General features: G+C 35.3%; 1 protein-coding gene across 2 annotated transcripts in view; it reads right to left on the minus strand.

Moving 5' to 3' along the window:
* ADAM2 (ADAM metallopeptidase domain 2) overlaps positions 1 to 17,236 on the minus strand; it is a 141,993-nt gene that overhangs the window by 59,376 nt on the left and 65,381 nt on the right. For both annotated transcript variants that reach the window (XM_045459799.1, XM_045459793.1), the window contains exon 12: positions 12,450 to 12,586. In XM_045459799.1, the coding sequence (XP_045315755.1) occupies positions 12,450 to 12,586 (137 nt within the window). The remainder of the gene's footprint in view (positions 1 to 12,449; positions 12,587 to 17,236) is intronic.

Genomic DNA, 17,236 nt, shown 5'->3' on the forward strand with positions numbered 1-17,236 from the left:
GGCATCTAGATGATCCACGAATATTTGAAAATCAACTGAAATACTTCTAAAACAATCTGCTAGACAAAAGGAATTACAAAGAAAATGAAAATATTTTAACTAAATGAAAAAGAAACACAAAATATCAACATGTATGATATGCAATAGAAGCCGTGGTTAGACTGAAATGTACAGCTTTAAAGGGCTTACACAAAAAGAAAAAAGATTTAAAATAAAATATTTGAGTTTTCACATTAAAAATCTAGGGGAGGGGCACCTGGATGGTTCAGTCAGTTTAGCAACCGACTCTTGATTTCAGTTCAGGTCATGATCTCATGGTCGTGAGATTCAGCCTCACATTGCTATGATCACTGAGCCTGTGAATTCTCTCTGTCCCTCTCTCTCTGCACCCCTCCTTTGCTCACATTCCCTCTCTCTCTCAGTCTTTCTCAAAATATATTAAAATAAACAAAAAAATCTAGTTTACCCCAAAGTATGCATAAAGTTAAGAAAAGAAATTGGACAAGTGATGATAAAGAGTCAATAAAATTAAAATATAGCCTTAAAAATCAATTAATTTGATAAAGCCCAAGTTAGAGAGATTGAGAAAAAAAGAGAAAATAAAATAACAAATTATATGAGACATAAAAGAAGTAATATCACTAGAGATCCCAGTGACTTAAAAAAAAAAATAAGTGGAATTTAGGTTTGTGAAGACGGCAAAGTAGGAGGACCCTAAGCTCACTCCATCCCATGTTTACAACTAGATATCACTCACATCCCATTAAGAAACCAGAGATCAATCCAAAGCTTGGCAGAATAAACTTCACAAATAAATATAGAGAATAAGTCACACCAGAGAGGTTAGAAAGGACATAAATGATGGTTGAGAGCTGCCCACAGGAAAGAGGCTCTGAGAAAAGAAACCACCAGGGGATCCACATAGAGGAAAATGAATCCCCATATACCCAATGCTGTGCTTCTGTGGATCCATCCCTCTGCCGGGTCAGCCTCCCTCCTGGGGCTGCAGGTCCCCTCCTGCATGGGACCACCGATGGCAAAGAGAGCTAAGCCTACCCCTTCCACCCCTGTACACCTTACGGTTCCACCCCAGCTAATACACCAGATCCCATAGAAGCAGCACCACAAGCCTGGCAGTGTGCAAGCAGCCCAGACATGGGCCACACCATTCCACAGTGAGTCCTGCCCCAGGGAGAAGGGAAGATAAGGTACACACCAATCTGACTGTGACCCCAGCAGTGGACTGGGGGCAGACATCGGGTCTGACTGTGGCCCCGCCCACCAACACAAGTTACTCTGGACAGCACAGGGGAAGTGCCCTGCAGTTTGGAGCCACTGCAGGGACTACCGGAAATGACAAAATGGAAGAACTCTCCTCAAAAGAAACTCCAGGAAGTAGTGACAGCTAATGAATTGATCAAAAACGATTTAAGCAATATAACTGAAAAAGAATTTAGAATAATAGTCATAAAATTAATCCCTGGGCTTGAAAAAAGCATAGAGGAAAGTAGAGAATCTATTGCTACAGATATCAAGGGACTAAGAAATAGTTATAAGGAGCTGAAAAATGCTAGAAATGAGGTTCAAAATAAAATGGAGGGGGCCATAGCACGGATTGAAGAGGCAGAGAAGAGAATAGGTGAATTAGAAGATAAAATTATGGAAAAAGAGGAAGCTGAGAAAAAGAGAGATAAAAAAATCCAGGAAAATGAGGGGAGAATTAGAGAACTAGTGATGCAATCAAATGGAACAATACCCGTATCATAGGAATTCCAGAAGAAGAAGAGAGAGAGATAGGGGCTGAAGGTGTACTTGAACAAATCATAGCTGAGAACATCCCTGATCTGGGGAAGGAAACAGGCATGGAAATCCAAGAGGCACAGAGAACTCCCTTCAGACATAACTTGAAGCAATCTTCTGCAGGACATATCATAGTGAAACTGGCAAAATACAAGGATAAAGAGAAAATTCTGAAAGCAGCTAGGGAAAAACAGGCTCTAACCTACAAAGGGAGATCCATAAGACTAGTGGCAGACCAATCTACTGAAACTTGGCAGGCCAGAAAGGAATGGCAGGAAATCTTCAATGTGATGAACAGAAAAAATATGCAGCAAAGAATCCTTTATTCAGCAAGTCTGTCTGTCAGAAGAGAAGGAGAGATAAAGGTTTTCCCAAACAAACAAAAACTGAAGGAATTCATCACCACTAAACGAGCCCTACAAGAGATCCTAACAGGGACTCTGTGAGTGAAATGTTGCAAGGACCACAAAATACCAGAGACATCACTACAAGCATGAAAACTATAGATAATACAATGTCTCTAAACCCACATCTTTCAATAATAACATGAATGTACATGCCCTAAATACTCCAACCGAAAGACATAGGGTATCAGAATGGATAAAAAAACAAGACCCATCTATTTGCTGTCTACAAGAGACTCATTTTAGACCTGAGGACACCTTCAGATTGAGAGTGAGGGGATGGAAAACTATTTATCATGCCACTGGAAGTCAAAAGAAAGCTGGAGTAGCCATACTTATATCAGACAAACTAGACTTTAAATTAAAGGCTGTAACAAGAGATGAAGAAGGGCATTATATAATAATCACAGGGTCTATCCATCAGGAAGAGCTAACAATTATAAATGTCTATGCGCCAAATACAGGAGCCCCCAAATATATAAAACAATTACTCACAAACATAAGCAACCTTATTGATAAGAATGTAGTAAATTGCAGGGGACTTTAACACTCCACTTACAGAAATGGATAGATCATCTAGACACACAGTCAATAAAGAAACAAGGGCCCTGAATGATACATTGGATCAGATGGACTTGACAGATATATTTAGAACTCTGCATCCCAAAGCAACAGAATATACTTTCTTCTCCAGTGCACATGGAACATTCTCCAAGATAGATCACATACTGGGTCACAAAACAGCCCTTCATAGGTATACAAGAATTGAGGTCATACCATGCATGCTTTCAGACCACAATGCTATGAAACTTGAAATCAACCATAGGAAAAGGTCTGGAAAACCTCCAAAAGCATGGAGGTTAAATAACACCCTTTTAAAGAATGAGTGGATCAACCAGGAATTTAGAGAAGAAATTAAAAATTATATGGAAATAAATGAAAATGAAAATATAACAATCCAAATGCTTTGGGACGCAGCAAAGGCAGTCCTGAGAGGAAAATACATTGCAATTCAGGCCAATCTCAAGAAACAAGAAAAATCCCAAATACAAAATCTAACAGCACACCTAAAGAAAATAGTAGCAGAACACCAAAGATACCCCAAACCCAGCAGAAGAAGAGAAGTAATAAAGATCAGAGCAGAAATAAACAATATAGAATCTAAAAAAACCTGTAGAGCAGATCAATGAAACCAAGAGTTGGTGTTTTGAAAAAATAAACAAAATTGATAAACCTCTAGCCAGGCTTCTCAAAAAGAAAAGGGAGATGACCCAAATAGATAAAATCATGAATGAATATGGAATTATTACAACCAATCCCTCAGAAATACAAGCAGTTATCAAGGAATACTATGAAAAAGTATATGCCAACAAACTGGACAACCTGGAAGAAATGGACCAATTCCTAAGCACCACACACTTCCAAAACTCAAACAGGAAGAAATAGAAAACTTGAACAGACCCATAACCAGTGAAGAAATTGAATCAATTATCAAAAATCTCCCAACAAATAAGAGTCCTGGACCAGATGGCTTCCCAGGGGAATTCTACCAGACATTTAAAGCAGAGATATTACTTATCATCCTCAAGCCTTTCCAAAAAATAGAAATGGAAGGAAAATTCCAGACTCATTCTATGAAGCCAGCATTACTTTGATTCCTAAACCAGGTATAGACCCAGTAAAAAAAGAAAACTACAGGCCAATATCCCTGATGAATATGGATGCAAAAATTCTCAACAAGATACTAGCAAATCGAATGCAACAGCATAAAAAGAATTATTCACCATGATCAAGTGGGATTCATTCCTGGAATGCAGGGCTGGTTCAACATTTGGAAATCAATCAATGTGATACATCACATTAATAAAAGAAAAGCAAAGAACCATATGATCCTGTCAATCTATGCAGAAAAAGCATTTCACAAAATTCAGCAGCCTTTCTTAGCAAAAACGCTCAAGAAAGTCGGTATAGAAGGAACATACTTAAACATCATAAAAAACATTTATGAAAAGCCCACAGCTAATATCATCCTCAATGAGAGAAAAACTGAGAGCTTTCTCCCTGAGATCGGGAACACGACAGGGATGTCCACTCTCACCGCTGTTTAACATAGTGTTGGAAGTTCTAGCATCAGCGATCAGACAACAAAAGGAAATCAAAGGCATCAAAATTGGCAAAGATGAAGTTAAGCTTTCACTTTTTCCAGATGACATGATAGTATACATGGAAAACCCTATAGACTCCACCAAAAGTCTACAAGAACTGATACATGAATTCAGCAAAGTCACAGGATACAAAATTAGTGTACAGAAATCAGTTGCATTCTTATACACTAATAATGAAGCAACAGAAGGACAAATAAAGAAACTGATCCCATTCACAATTGCACCAAGAGTCATAAAATAGCTAGGAATAAACCTAACCAAAGATGTAAAAGATCTGTATACTGAAAACTATAGAAAGCTTATGAAGGAAATTGAAGAAGATATAAAGAAATGGAAAAACATTCTGTGCTCATCGATTGGAAAAATAAATATTGTTAAAATGTCAATACAACCCAAAGCTATCTACACATTCAATGTAATCCCAATCAAAATTGCACCAGCATTCATCTCAAAGCTGGAACAAGCAATCCTAAGATTTGTATGGAACCACAAAAGACCCCGAATACCCGAAGTAATATTAAAGAAGACCAAAGCAGGAGGCATCACAATCCCAGACTTTAGCCTCTAGTACAAAGTTGTAATCATCAAGACATATATGTATCATATGTACCATGGCACAAAAACAGACACAAAGACCAATGGAATAGAATAGAGACTCCAGAGTTGGACCCACAAAAGTATGCCCAATTAATCTTTGACAAAGCAGGAAAGAACATCCAATGGAAAAAAAGACAGTCTCTTTAACAAATGGTGTTGGGAGAACCGGACAGCAACATGCAGAAGAATAAAACTAGACCACTTTCTTACACCATTCACAAAAATAAACTCAGAATGGATGAAGCACCTGAATGTGAGGCAGAAAACCATCAAAACCTTAGAGAGAAAGCAGGAAAAAAACCTCTCTGTCCTCAGCACAGAAATTTCTTACTTGACACATCCTCAAAGGCAAGGGAATTAAAAGCAAAAATGAACTATTGGGACCTCATGAAAATAAAAAGCTTTTGCACTGCAAAGGAAACAATCAACAAAACTAAAAGGCAACCAACGGAATGGGAAAAGATATTTGCAAATGACATATCGAACAAAGGGCAAGTATCCAAAATCTATAAAGAACTCACTAAACTCCACACCTGAAAAACAAATAATCCAGTGAAGAAATGGGCAGAAAACATGAAATAGACACTTCTCTAAAGAAGACATCCAGATGGCCAACAGGCACATGAAAAGATGCTCAACGTCGCTCCTCATCAGGGAAATACAAATCAAAACCACACTCAGATACCACCTCATCCTTGTCAGAGTGGCTAAAATGAACAAATCAGGAGACTATCAATGCTGGAGAGGAAGTGGAAAAACGGGAACACTCTTGCACTGTTGGTGGGAATGCAAACTCTCTGGTCAGCCACTCTGGAAAACAGTGTGGAGGTTCCTCAAAAAATTAAAAATTGATCTACCCTATGACCCAGCAATAACACTGTTAGGAATTTACCCAAGGAATACAGGAGTGCTGATGCATAGGGGTGCTTGTACCCCAGTATTTAGAGAAGCACTTTCAACAATAGCCAAATTATGGAAAGAGCCTAAATGTCCATCAACTGATGAATGGGTAAAGAAATTGTGGTTTATATACACAATGGAATACTACTTGGCAATAAGAAAGAATGAAATATGGCCTTTTGTAGCAATGTGGATGGAACTGGAGAGTTTTATGCTAAGTGAAATAAGCCATACAGAGAAAGATAGATACCATATGTTTTCACTCTTATGTGGATCCTGAGAAACTTAACAGAAGACCATGGGGCAGGGGAAGGAAAAAAAAAGGTTAGAGAGGGAGGGAACCAAACAATAAGAGACTCTTAAAAACTGAGAACAAACTGAGGGTTGATGGGGGTGGGAGGGAGGGGTGGGTGGGTGATGAGTATTGAGGAGTGCACCTGTTGGGATGAGCACTGGGTGTTGTATGGAAACCAATTTGATTATAAAACTCATATTAAAAAAAGAAAAAAAGAAAAAAGTAATAGTCCCAATTACAATTGCACTTTATAATTGGATACCTAGAAATAAACCTAACCAAAGTGGTAAAATACGTGTACTCTAAAAATTATAAAACATTGATGAAAGAAAGTGAAGATGACACAAAGAAATAGAAAGACATTCCATGCTCATGGATTAGAAAAACAAATTTTGTTAAAATGTTTAGACTAGCTAATGCAATCTACACATTTAATGCAATTTCTATCAAAATACCAACATTTTTCACAGAACTAGAACAAACAATCCTAAAATTTTTATGGAACCACAAAAGACCCCGAATAGCCAAAGCAAGTTTGAAAAACAAAGGGAAAGCTGGAGGCAGCACAAGTGCAGACTTCAAGTTATATTACAAACCGGTAATCATCAAAATAGTATGGTACTAGCACAAAATAGATTAATAGAAAAATAGAACAGAATGGAAAACCAGAAATAAACCCACAATTGTATGGTCAATTAATCTTTTACAAAGGAGAGAAGAATATCCAATGGGAAAAAGACAGTCTCTTCAACAAATGGTGCTGGGAAAACTGGACAGCAACATGCAGAAGAATGAACTCAGACCATTTTCTCACACCATATACAAAAATAAACTCAAAATGGATTCAGGATTTCAATGTGATACCTGAAACTATAACAATTCTAGAAAACAACAAAGGCAGAAATGTCTCTGATATCAGCCGTAGCAACATTTTTCTAGATATGTCTCTGAGACAAATGAAATAAAAGCAAAAATAAACTATTGGGACTATTTCAAAATAAAATGATCGTGCAAGGGAAACAATCAACAAAATTAAAAGGCAACCTACAGAATGGGAGAGGATATTTGCAAATGACATATCCAATAAAAGGGTTAGTATCTGTAATATATAAGGAACTTAAAATATTCAACACCCAAAAAAACAAATAACCCAATTAAAAATCAGCAGAAGACATGGACAGCCATATCTCTGACAAAGATATCCAGATGACCAACGATACATGAAAAGATACATCACTCATTATCAGGAAAATGAAAATCAAAGCCACAGCAAAGTATCATCTCACACCTGTCAGAATGGCTAAAATCAAAAACACAAGACACAATAAGTGTTGGTGAGAATATGGAGAAAAAGGAACTCTTGCAGTTTTAGTGGGAATACAAACTGATGCAGCTGCTGAGGAAAACAGTGTAGAGATTCCTCAGGAAGTTTAAACTAGAGCTACCCTATGATCCAGTAATTGCACTACTATTTACTTCCCAAAATACAAAAACACTAATTCAAAGAGACAATGCACCCCTAAATTTACAGCAGCAATCTCCAAATAATGGAAGCAGACCAAGTTCCCCTTAACTGATGAATGGACAAAGAAGATGTGGTATAGTTATACAATGGAATATTATTTGGCCATAGAAAAGAGTGAAATCTTGCCATTTGCAATGGCATAGATGGAGCTAGAGTATATTATCCTAACTGAAATAAGTCAGAGAAGGACAAATGCCATATGATTTCACTCAGATGTAAAATTTCAGAAACAAACAAATGAGCAAAGGGAAAAAAAAAGAGAGAGAGACAAACCAAAAAACAAACTCTTAACTATCGAGAATAAACCTATGGTTACAGAGGGGAAGTGGGTTGGGTGGAGGGGTCAGTGAAATAGGTGATGGGGATTAAGAGTGTTCTTTCATGATGAGCACTGAGTGTTATACAGAATTGATGAATCACTAAATTGTAAACTTGATACTAATAGAATACTGTATGTTAGCTATACTGCATTTAAAAATAAATTAACTTTTTAAAAACAAATGATTATAGAAACTTATGACTAATTTCAAGGAAATATTTTTTTAAATCTGAATATAAAGATCCTCATCTCTTAAAAATCAATTATTAAATAGCTTTCCAAAAAGAGAATTCTAATTCCATATGGCTACACTGGTGAATTTCTATCAGATAATTTGTGAAGAATTAATATCAATTTTGCCAAATTGCTTTTAGGAAATTTTATGAGTCTAATGTTACTCTGATAATGAAACAAGTCAAAATAATTACAAGAGAAAACAACCTAAAGCCCAATATTCTTCATAAATATAGAAACGTGTTAGGAGAGAAATCCAGCAACAAGTAGGACAAATGCATAAAAGGGATCATGCATCCTATGGAAATGTGGTTCATCCTAGGAAGACAAGTTATTGCAACAATTGAAGATCAATAAAATGTATCAACTGAAACACATCAACTGAAAAAAGTAAAATCAACAATAACACATAAACATCTTAATATATAATGAAATCTATTCATGATTGGAACTCTGGCAAACAAGGGCTAAAAAACCAACTTCCTCAGTCTGATTAAAAGCCTCTATGAAAAACTTTCAGCTAACCTCTTTAATGGTGAAAGATGAAAGATTTTGCCCTTAAATTAGAAGCACAACAAAAATAGCCACATGTTTCATTTCTATGTTACATTGTATTAGAGGTCCTTATCACTGTTGTAAGGCAAAAAATAGGAATTGAAAAAAATATAAAGATTTTTAAAAATGTAAAATCGTATATATAATATATGATTATACATGTATAAAATTCTAATAAAGCTAAATTAAAATCCCAGAACTAATAAAATAATTTAGCAAATCTTTAGTAAACAAATTCAATGTAATCAATAAAATTTCTATATACTTGTCACAAAAAAATTGGAAATTTTATAGTCATATAAAGAGGTGCAATTAGAAAGAATAGTAAATACCAATCTATTTACACCTAATAATTTCCCCGCAGGAAAAAAAATGGAAGAAACACTGCATTTTGAAGAATTCTACCCATGATGAGAATAATTCAGGCATCTCAACAAAATAAACTACTTTCAAAATTCAACAAAAAATGCTTTAACAATATTTAGGAGGAGGTGGAGGCTCCAAGGAGCTATTAATAGTTCAGATCTTCTAGTCCTTCCTATCATTTCCTCACCATTGTAAATCATAATAATCATTGCAGCTGGTATCACAAGCAATATATCATTATTTTAAAAACCATAATGCAATCAAAGATAAATATTTAATGGGCAATGTTCAGCATTATCAATATGAAGTACATACAATATCATCTGTCTTTAAGATGAACCAGAAAAACAAAAACAAAAAGGCATGAACTTGATTGCAGGAAATTTGAGACATGACACTAGGAAACCGGATTAAATGAGTAGGAATCAAGAGAAAGAGAATGAGGAAAAATCAACATAAGTCTGTTGTATTGAGATAGGAATTGTGGCTCCAATCTGCTGGGACCACAAAGAAGTGTACAGAAGATTTAATGGGTTTGTCCTTAGAGGGTCAGGGAGCTGGTGTTCCAATGAAGTGGTTGAAAGCTGCCCCACTAAACAGGTGATTACCTTTATTTTAGGGCCTCTTTTGCCTAGGGAAGAAGCTGATTGGCATTCACGAATTTTAAAGTGTTGACTTGGTCATTGAGTGCTTCTTGTGGGACTTGAACCTAAGATAGATATAAAGATCTGCATACTTTGTGCTTACTTGCTTTCCTCTTCCCCACACTTTCTTGTCTCTAAATGTCCAAGCTTGTAGTATCCATATCCTTGACCAAATACTATTTGCCATTGCTGAGGCCATGTAGATCCCAACCTGTGGCACGTCTCTAATACAAAATAGAAAGCTAAATGTATTTTATGCAAATATGCTCACTGTGAGGGTCTTAATCTAATTGGAGAATAGTATGAATAGTGATTTTTTTTTTTCAAAAAAGGATTCCAGAGGCGCCTGGGTGGCGCAGTCGGTTAAGCGTCCGACTTCAGCCAGGTCACGATCTCGCGGTCCGTGAGTTCGAGCCCCGCGTCAGGCTCTGGGCTGATGGCTCAGAGTCTGGAGCCTGTTTCCGATTCTGTGTCTCCCTCTCTCTCTGCCCCTCCCCCGTTCATGCTCTGTCTCTCTCTGTCCCAAAAATAAATAAACGTTGAAAAAAAAAAAAAAAAAGGATTCCACCTAACATACTGAAAGGCCCTGTTCTTGAATTAAAATAAGACAGGTTTTTCTTCATTTACAGACAGTTTTAGGGAACCCCCATGTGCCATTGATGTGAAATGATTGAGAAACATTGTTGCAATAGATATAGGTGACATGGAGCTCTGGGATTTCTACTCATATTATTTACTTACACTGTCTGGATATTTTTAGTTAGCTACCAGATATGCTATTTTGGTCATTAGATTAATAGGCCCACTATTTAATTATATAGACCTGCAAATACCCAAATTATTTTGATATAATCAATTTTAGTAACATACTCACTTACTGATTTCTGTATGCATGCTCAACTCCACAAGGGTTCCGCTGCAAAGAACTCTAGGGGATGGCACTACATATCTTCTATGATACTTATCTGAAATTCCACATGGAACTAATCTAATCTATCATGAATATCTTTATTTTTTATTGTGTCTTAATGATCTTAAGTGCAAAAGAACAAACATCTTGCATCACAGCATGGATCTGCAGTGCCCTCTCTCTGCATAACTGTTATACCTCTCTATACCCGTTAAAGGTATCCTTGTTGCCATCAAATCATGGATTGTTCCAGGTTCACAATCATTTCAAAAAGCCTTATTTTCTATAGTCCCTTCTTATTTTTTGTTACAAATTTTTATTTAAATTCTAGTTACTTAGCATATGATGTAATATTGTTTTCAGGGTTAGAATTTAGTGATTCATCATGTACATATAATATCCAGTGCTCACAAGTGCCCTCCATAACACCCATCACCATTTTATCCACCCCCCCTCCCCCACTCACCACTCCTCCAGCAAACCTCAGTTTGTTCTCTATAGTTAAGAGTCTGTTTTATGGTTTGCCTCTATTTTTTTCCCCTATGGCCATCTGTTTTGTTTATTGAATTCCACATATGAGTGAAATCATATGATATTTGTCTTTCTCTGACTGATTTATTTCATGTGGCATAATACATTCTATCTCCATACACATAGTTGCAAATGGCAAGATTTTATTCTTTTTGTTTGCTGAATTACATTCCATTGTGTATGTGTGTGTGTGTGTGTGTGTGTGTGTATACATATATATATGTGTGTGTATATATATATATACATGTGTGTGTATATATATATATATATATATGTATATATATATATATCACGGTGTATATATACCACATATTCTTTATCCATTCATTAGTCAATAGATATTTGGACTCTTCACATAATTTGACTATTGTTGATAATGCTCTTATATAGCCCCTTCTGGGACAACTGTTTTCATGAGTGCCTGCCAAATCAGAGCCTGAGATAAAAATTTGAGTAATCATTTCCTAGGAAATGATTGTGGAAGCAGAAGTTAGGGAATGGAGAGATTGTGATGTTATCAATTTTGCCGCTGTCAGCAATGGGGCTTGATTTTCTAAGACATATGAGAAGGAGAAAATGGTTACGAGAATTGTCCTTCAGAAAGATAAGAGGCTGGCTCTAGTCACTGACTGGATGATGGTTTCCCTAAATCACCTACATGGCCCTAATTCTATAAAATCTCACCATTGTACTCTAAGAATAATGATGATAACAACAAATTCACTATGCCTTTGAGGCTTGGGAAGCATACTGCAAAAAGGCCTTCTCTAGTGAAAAGGAAAAAGCTGATTAACAGCATCTTTGAAATCAGGAGATGCCAAGAGTTCAGGCTAAGTGAGGGCAGAATGAAAGGGACACATGCAGATAAGTCCAAACTAATAAATCATTCTTGTACAGTGATCTCAAGCCTATATTTGGCTCACCAAATTATGCATTAGATTATAAAATTGCGCAAATGGCATAGCGATAAATCTAGAGTTAGAGCACATGACAAAGCAATTGTCATATCAGGATACAAGTGACAGTGAGGTAGATATGCAGTGTGGGCATTGGAATGCATATTTTGACCTGGGAATCATTGGACACAGCTTATATTTGACCATTATGAGTTATTTTAGCAGCCTAGACTTTCTTAAACTAAGTACACCGGACTTATTTTTATATAAACTATGTATGTAAAGCATGTAAAAGTAAAGCATCTTACATTGCTTCTGGGTTCATTATGCAGACAGCTCCTGAGCAATGGCATTTGTTAATGTCATCATAAGCTATTCCCATACTAAGGCTCAGTAATTGAGCTATAATAACTGCAAGTGATTCCAGACTTATGGTACTGGGATGCTGGAAAAAAGAACATACATGTACATTTCAGAAGATAATCCATTTACCTAGGAAACAATGTAATTATTAAAAATAGTCAATAAAATTGAATAGCATCATCTAATATGATAACCACAGATGTGCCATCTATATTGGTAACGTGTTACAGGTACCATTATTAATATAAGAAAAATATTGCCTCAGTAACTTATTAATTATAATAACAATAGTTATAGTCATATTTATATTCACAAAATAAGATCTTTAGATACAAACATACAGTGTCAAATTATTAACAGGTTATGTTCACTTATATTTTAATTATTTGGGGATGATATTTCATACATTTCATTTCATACATTTAAAAAATCATAAATTAATCCATTAAATTAGGGTAAATAATGACTGATAAGAATGCTGACTTACCAAGTGTTTAAACTTTATTTTCAAAACTAAAATATCTTTATTATTTTTGTTTTTGCAAATGTAAGATGCTTATTATAGTATATTTTGACCATACTAAAATGTATGAAGCTTGAGAAAAATCCAAAAATCACACTATCCTTTCAGATATATCTAACAGCATTTTGTTGAATATACTTCAAGATTGGTTTCTAGGAATAGATTTTCGTATCTTCTGTTTGTCTCTCTAAATCAACTTTCCAGCATGTTCCACCTTGCTCTCTAGCCCAGGAGGTGATACCAATGAATTATGTTAAAGGGTTTCTTTTACCTTGATTTGCACTAAAGAGGGGAACAGGCTGAGAAAAGAGCAAGGTATTTATTACCATCATTGCCAGGGTGCCTATAACTGTCTGGATCCTTCGGTGGAGACACCTACCTTCTGTCTGTGACCCTAGTAAAATGGCATTGCCCTTTCCTTCAAATCTGGGTGACAGTTAAATTTGTGTTACTAGCCCTAAGTTCCTACCCCTGTATACACATTGACAGATGTTCCTTTTAACAAATTACCGCAGACGAATGTACCACCCATGTTCAGAGAGAAAAAAGGAGGGGGAGAGATAATGGAGAAGAAATGGAAGGATTTTGCGAAATCTCAAGAATTTAAATAATAAGATTTATAAAAAATAACAGTACATTATATTATTACTGTAAATTTTCTTGTTTTATAAGATTTTCTTGTTTTTCTTGTTTTGGGGATATTGTAGAAAAGGGTCTAGCAATTATTCAATCAATGTATCTTTACAACCGTTTCTTATTCTGTATCTGTCCTGTTCCCTGTTATCTTTCATAGCTCAGTAAGATGAAAAAAATGATTTCCACAAATGTCACTTTAATCATGTGTGTGAAAGCAGTCTCTTCTCCCCTCCCCATGCAACTGTTACTCTATTCTCTTTTTAATACATGTATTTTCCCCACCTCTGTCTGCATATAGTTTAACCTTTCCTTTCATTGTGTGATAGGATCAGATATATGGTTTAGTTTTTGAGATGACCTTGCTTTACACTCCTGTTATGACAGTCTCACATTGGACTTCAAGTAGTCAGCTCAGGCTGACTATTACAAAATACCACAGATGTAGGTGACTTAAATAACAAATTTATTTTCTCATAAGTCTGAAGATTAGAAGTCCAAGATCAAAATACCAGCAGGGTTAGTTTCTGGTGAGGTTTCTTCCATGGCTGCCTTTTTGCATGTCTTTTCCTCTGTGTATGTACAGAGATCAGTATCTCTGGTGTCACTTCCTCTTTTTATAAGAACACTATCTAATTAGGGATTCACACTTATGATCTCCTTTAATCTTAAATTATTTCCATAAAGGTTAGCTCTCCCGATATAGTCACATGGGGTTAGGGCTCCAACATATGAATTTTAGGGGGTCACAATTTAGTCCATAACAGACAAGTCTGAAAAATTTGAAAAATGTATGGAAGGGAGTGTGAGAATTTCCTGCAGAATATTGTTATGATTACTTCTGTTTTTAAAATAAAGTAATAGAAGGAAAATTACATTGAACATTGGAGTCTTAAAAAATATTTTAGGAAAAAAATTACAACTATGCAGACAAGTTTCTTTTTGCAAATAATACCTGCTTAGGGCAATTGTAAACTAATATTAACAGTAGCTGACATTTATTAAGGCTTCTCATGTGCCAATCACTGGACTGAAAAAATTTGCAGGCAAGTAGATATTGAGACTTTCTTTATTGCGAAATATGTGATTACTTTCTATAAATGTGCCTGCTACTTATGCTTTTGTAAAATCTTCTAGTTTCTAACTTTAGGAATCAAGATTCTATATATGTCTTTTAGATACAGCTTACTAATATTGTTCAAATATTCTAAATTTTGCTTTGAAAAACTACTTATTCAAATACAATGTATTTGAGCTAATAGCTCTTTCAGTGTTTGCTTTGTATATTTTATAAGTATTTAGTTAAGTACATATGATTTCAGGTTTATTATATAAGGTTAGTAAAATTTTATTTCATCCTAAATAATGAATCCCTTAAAATTCATATCTATTTCACTTGGAGAATATTTTGATGCTTCATATTAATTCTCATACATTAATTTTTGGCATGATATTCTGTACTTTGCACTTTTTAGGGTTAAATTTTCTGGCACATGTGGGTTTGAAACATAAAAGAGAAAACAATATGATCATTTTTATTTTTAATACTTGAAACTAAAATATTTTTAATCTCTTTTGGTTATTGCCTTTTCAAAATTAATAACTTTTATTTTGTGTAATGGTTTCATGCTGAGTGTACAAATCTTAGGTGCCTTGATGAAGTTATATGTACATATACACATATGTATATACAGAATATTTATTGGGGCGCCTGGGTGGCTCAGTCGGTTGAGGGTGTCTGACTTCAGCTCAGGTGATGATGTCACAGTTGGTGAGTTCAAGCCACACATTGGGCTCTGTGCTGACAGCTCGAGGCCTGGAGCCTGCTTCAGATTCTGTGTCTTGTCTCTTTGTCCCTCCCCCATTTGTGCTCTCTCTCTGTCTCTCAAAAATAAATGTGATAAAAAAAGTACAATATTTATTTGTGTATATATATATATATATACACATTCATATATAGCTTTTATACATATTATATGTGCATATGCATATGTATGCATATTTATGAAGTATGCATGTGTCACATACCTGCATAATTATTATCTTGTACAAGGTAAAGAATGTTTTCATTACTCAGGAGGTTTTCCCCAGCAAGCTTCCAGGCATTACCTCCCTACCAAATGTAACTTCTATTCTGACTTTTAATACTTTGGCTTACCTTTAGCTACACTTTAGCTTCACAAAAATGGCATCATGAAGTAAATGTTCTTTTGTTTCGGGCTTCTTTTGCTCAACCTAGTTTTTGAGATCCATCAATATGGAGTACAACAGTAGTTCTTTTTATTGCTTACATTACCACACATGTCTATCCATTTCACGGATAAGATGATTCAGTATTGTTAAAATGTCAATTTCCCTCAAATTGACCTAGGGATTTAAATCAAAAACTAATAGAAATCCAAGAATTTTTTGTTGAAATTGACAAGCTGATTTTAAAACAGAAATGCAGAGAACTTAAGATACCTAAATTAGTCTGAAGAAGGAGTTGTAGGGTTCATACAACCATTGCTGATTATATGTTATAAAACTATAGTTATTAAGACAATATGGTGTTGGTGGAAAAATAGACAAATGATCATTTTTAAAAATCCAGAAACAGACTAGGAATATGATGATCTGATTTTTATAACAAAGGTACCACTCTAATTCCGTAAGAAAAATAACCTGTTTAATAAGTGCCATAGAGTGATTGCTTATTTACTGTGAGTAAATAATCCTGACACCTAACTCACACCAAATTATTTTAATGTTGTTTATATGGATCTATAGTTGAAAATTAACAACATGTTTTAATTAGAAAATATAAATTATTAGCTTCAAGACCTTAGAGTGGACAAAACTTTCTTGAAGGTGTTCTTTTTTCTATCTAGTGTGCTGAAAGTTTTATCTCTTTTTTTGTCATAAATGAGTTCGAACTTTACCAAATGTTTTCTCTGCATCTATTATTTCTTTTAGAATGGTAGATTATGATTGATTTTCAAATGTAAAATTAACTTGCATTCCTGGAATAATTCCTACTTGACTCATGTTGTGTTATTCTTCTGATACATTGCAGAATTCTCTTTGTTAACATAGCGTTGGCATAAATGTCAATTCCTACAACAAGCTAAGAAACAGCCCTTCCTTTCATATTCTCTACAAGAATTTGTTGCACATTGGTACTAAAACCTTTGGAGACATCACATCCTCAAGGAGACAATCTGATCCTGGAGTTTCTGGTGTTGGCTGACTTTTTAGTATTATTTAAGATTCAATTACTCCAAGGGGCCCCGGATGGCTCAGGGGTTAAGTGTCCAACTTCCGTGCAGGTCGTGATCTCACAGTTGGGGAGTTGGAGCACCACATTGCTCTGGATCCTCTGCCTCTTTCTCTACCCTTCTCTTGCTTGCACGAGTGCATACACAAGCTCTCTCTCTCTCTCAAAAATAAATAAATATTTTAAAAAGATTCAATTATTCCAATAGGTCAATGGCTATCCAGGTTTTCTTTCCTATTCATGTGATAGATTTTATTATTCATGACATTTATCAATTTCATCTAAATTTACTGCCATACATTAGTTGAGGATATGCTTTG

The sequence above is a fragment of the Leopardus geoffroyi genome, chromosome B1 (genome assembly GCF_018350155.1).
Source record: "Leopardus geoffroyi isolate Oge1 chromosome B1, O.geoffroyi_Oge1_pat1.0, whole genome shotgun sequence".
Lineage (NCBI taxonomy): Eukaryota > Metazoa > Chordata > Mammalia > Carnivora > Felidae > Leopardus > Leopardus geoffroyi.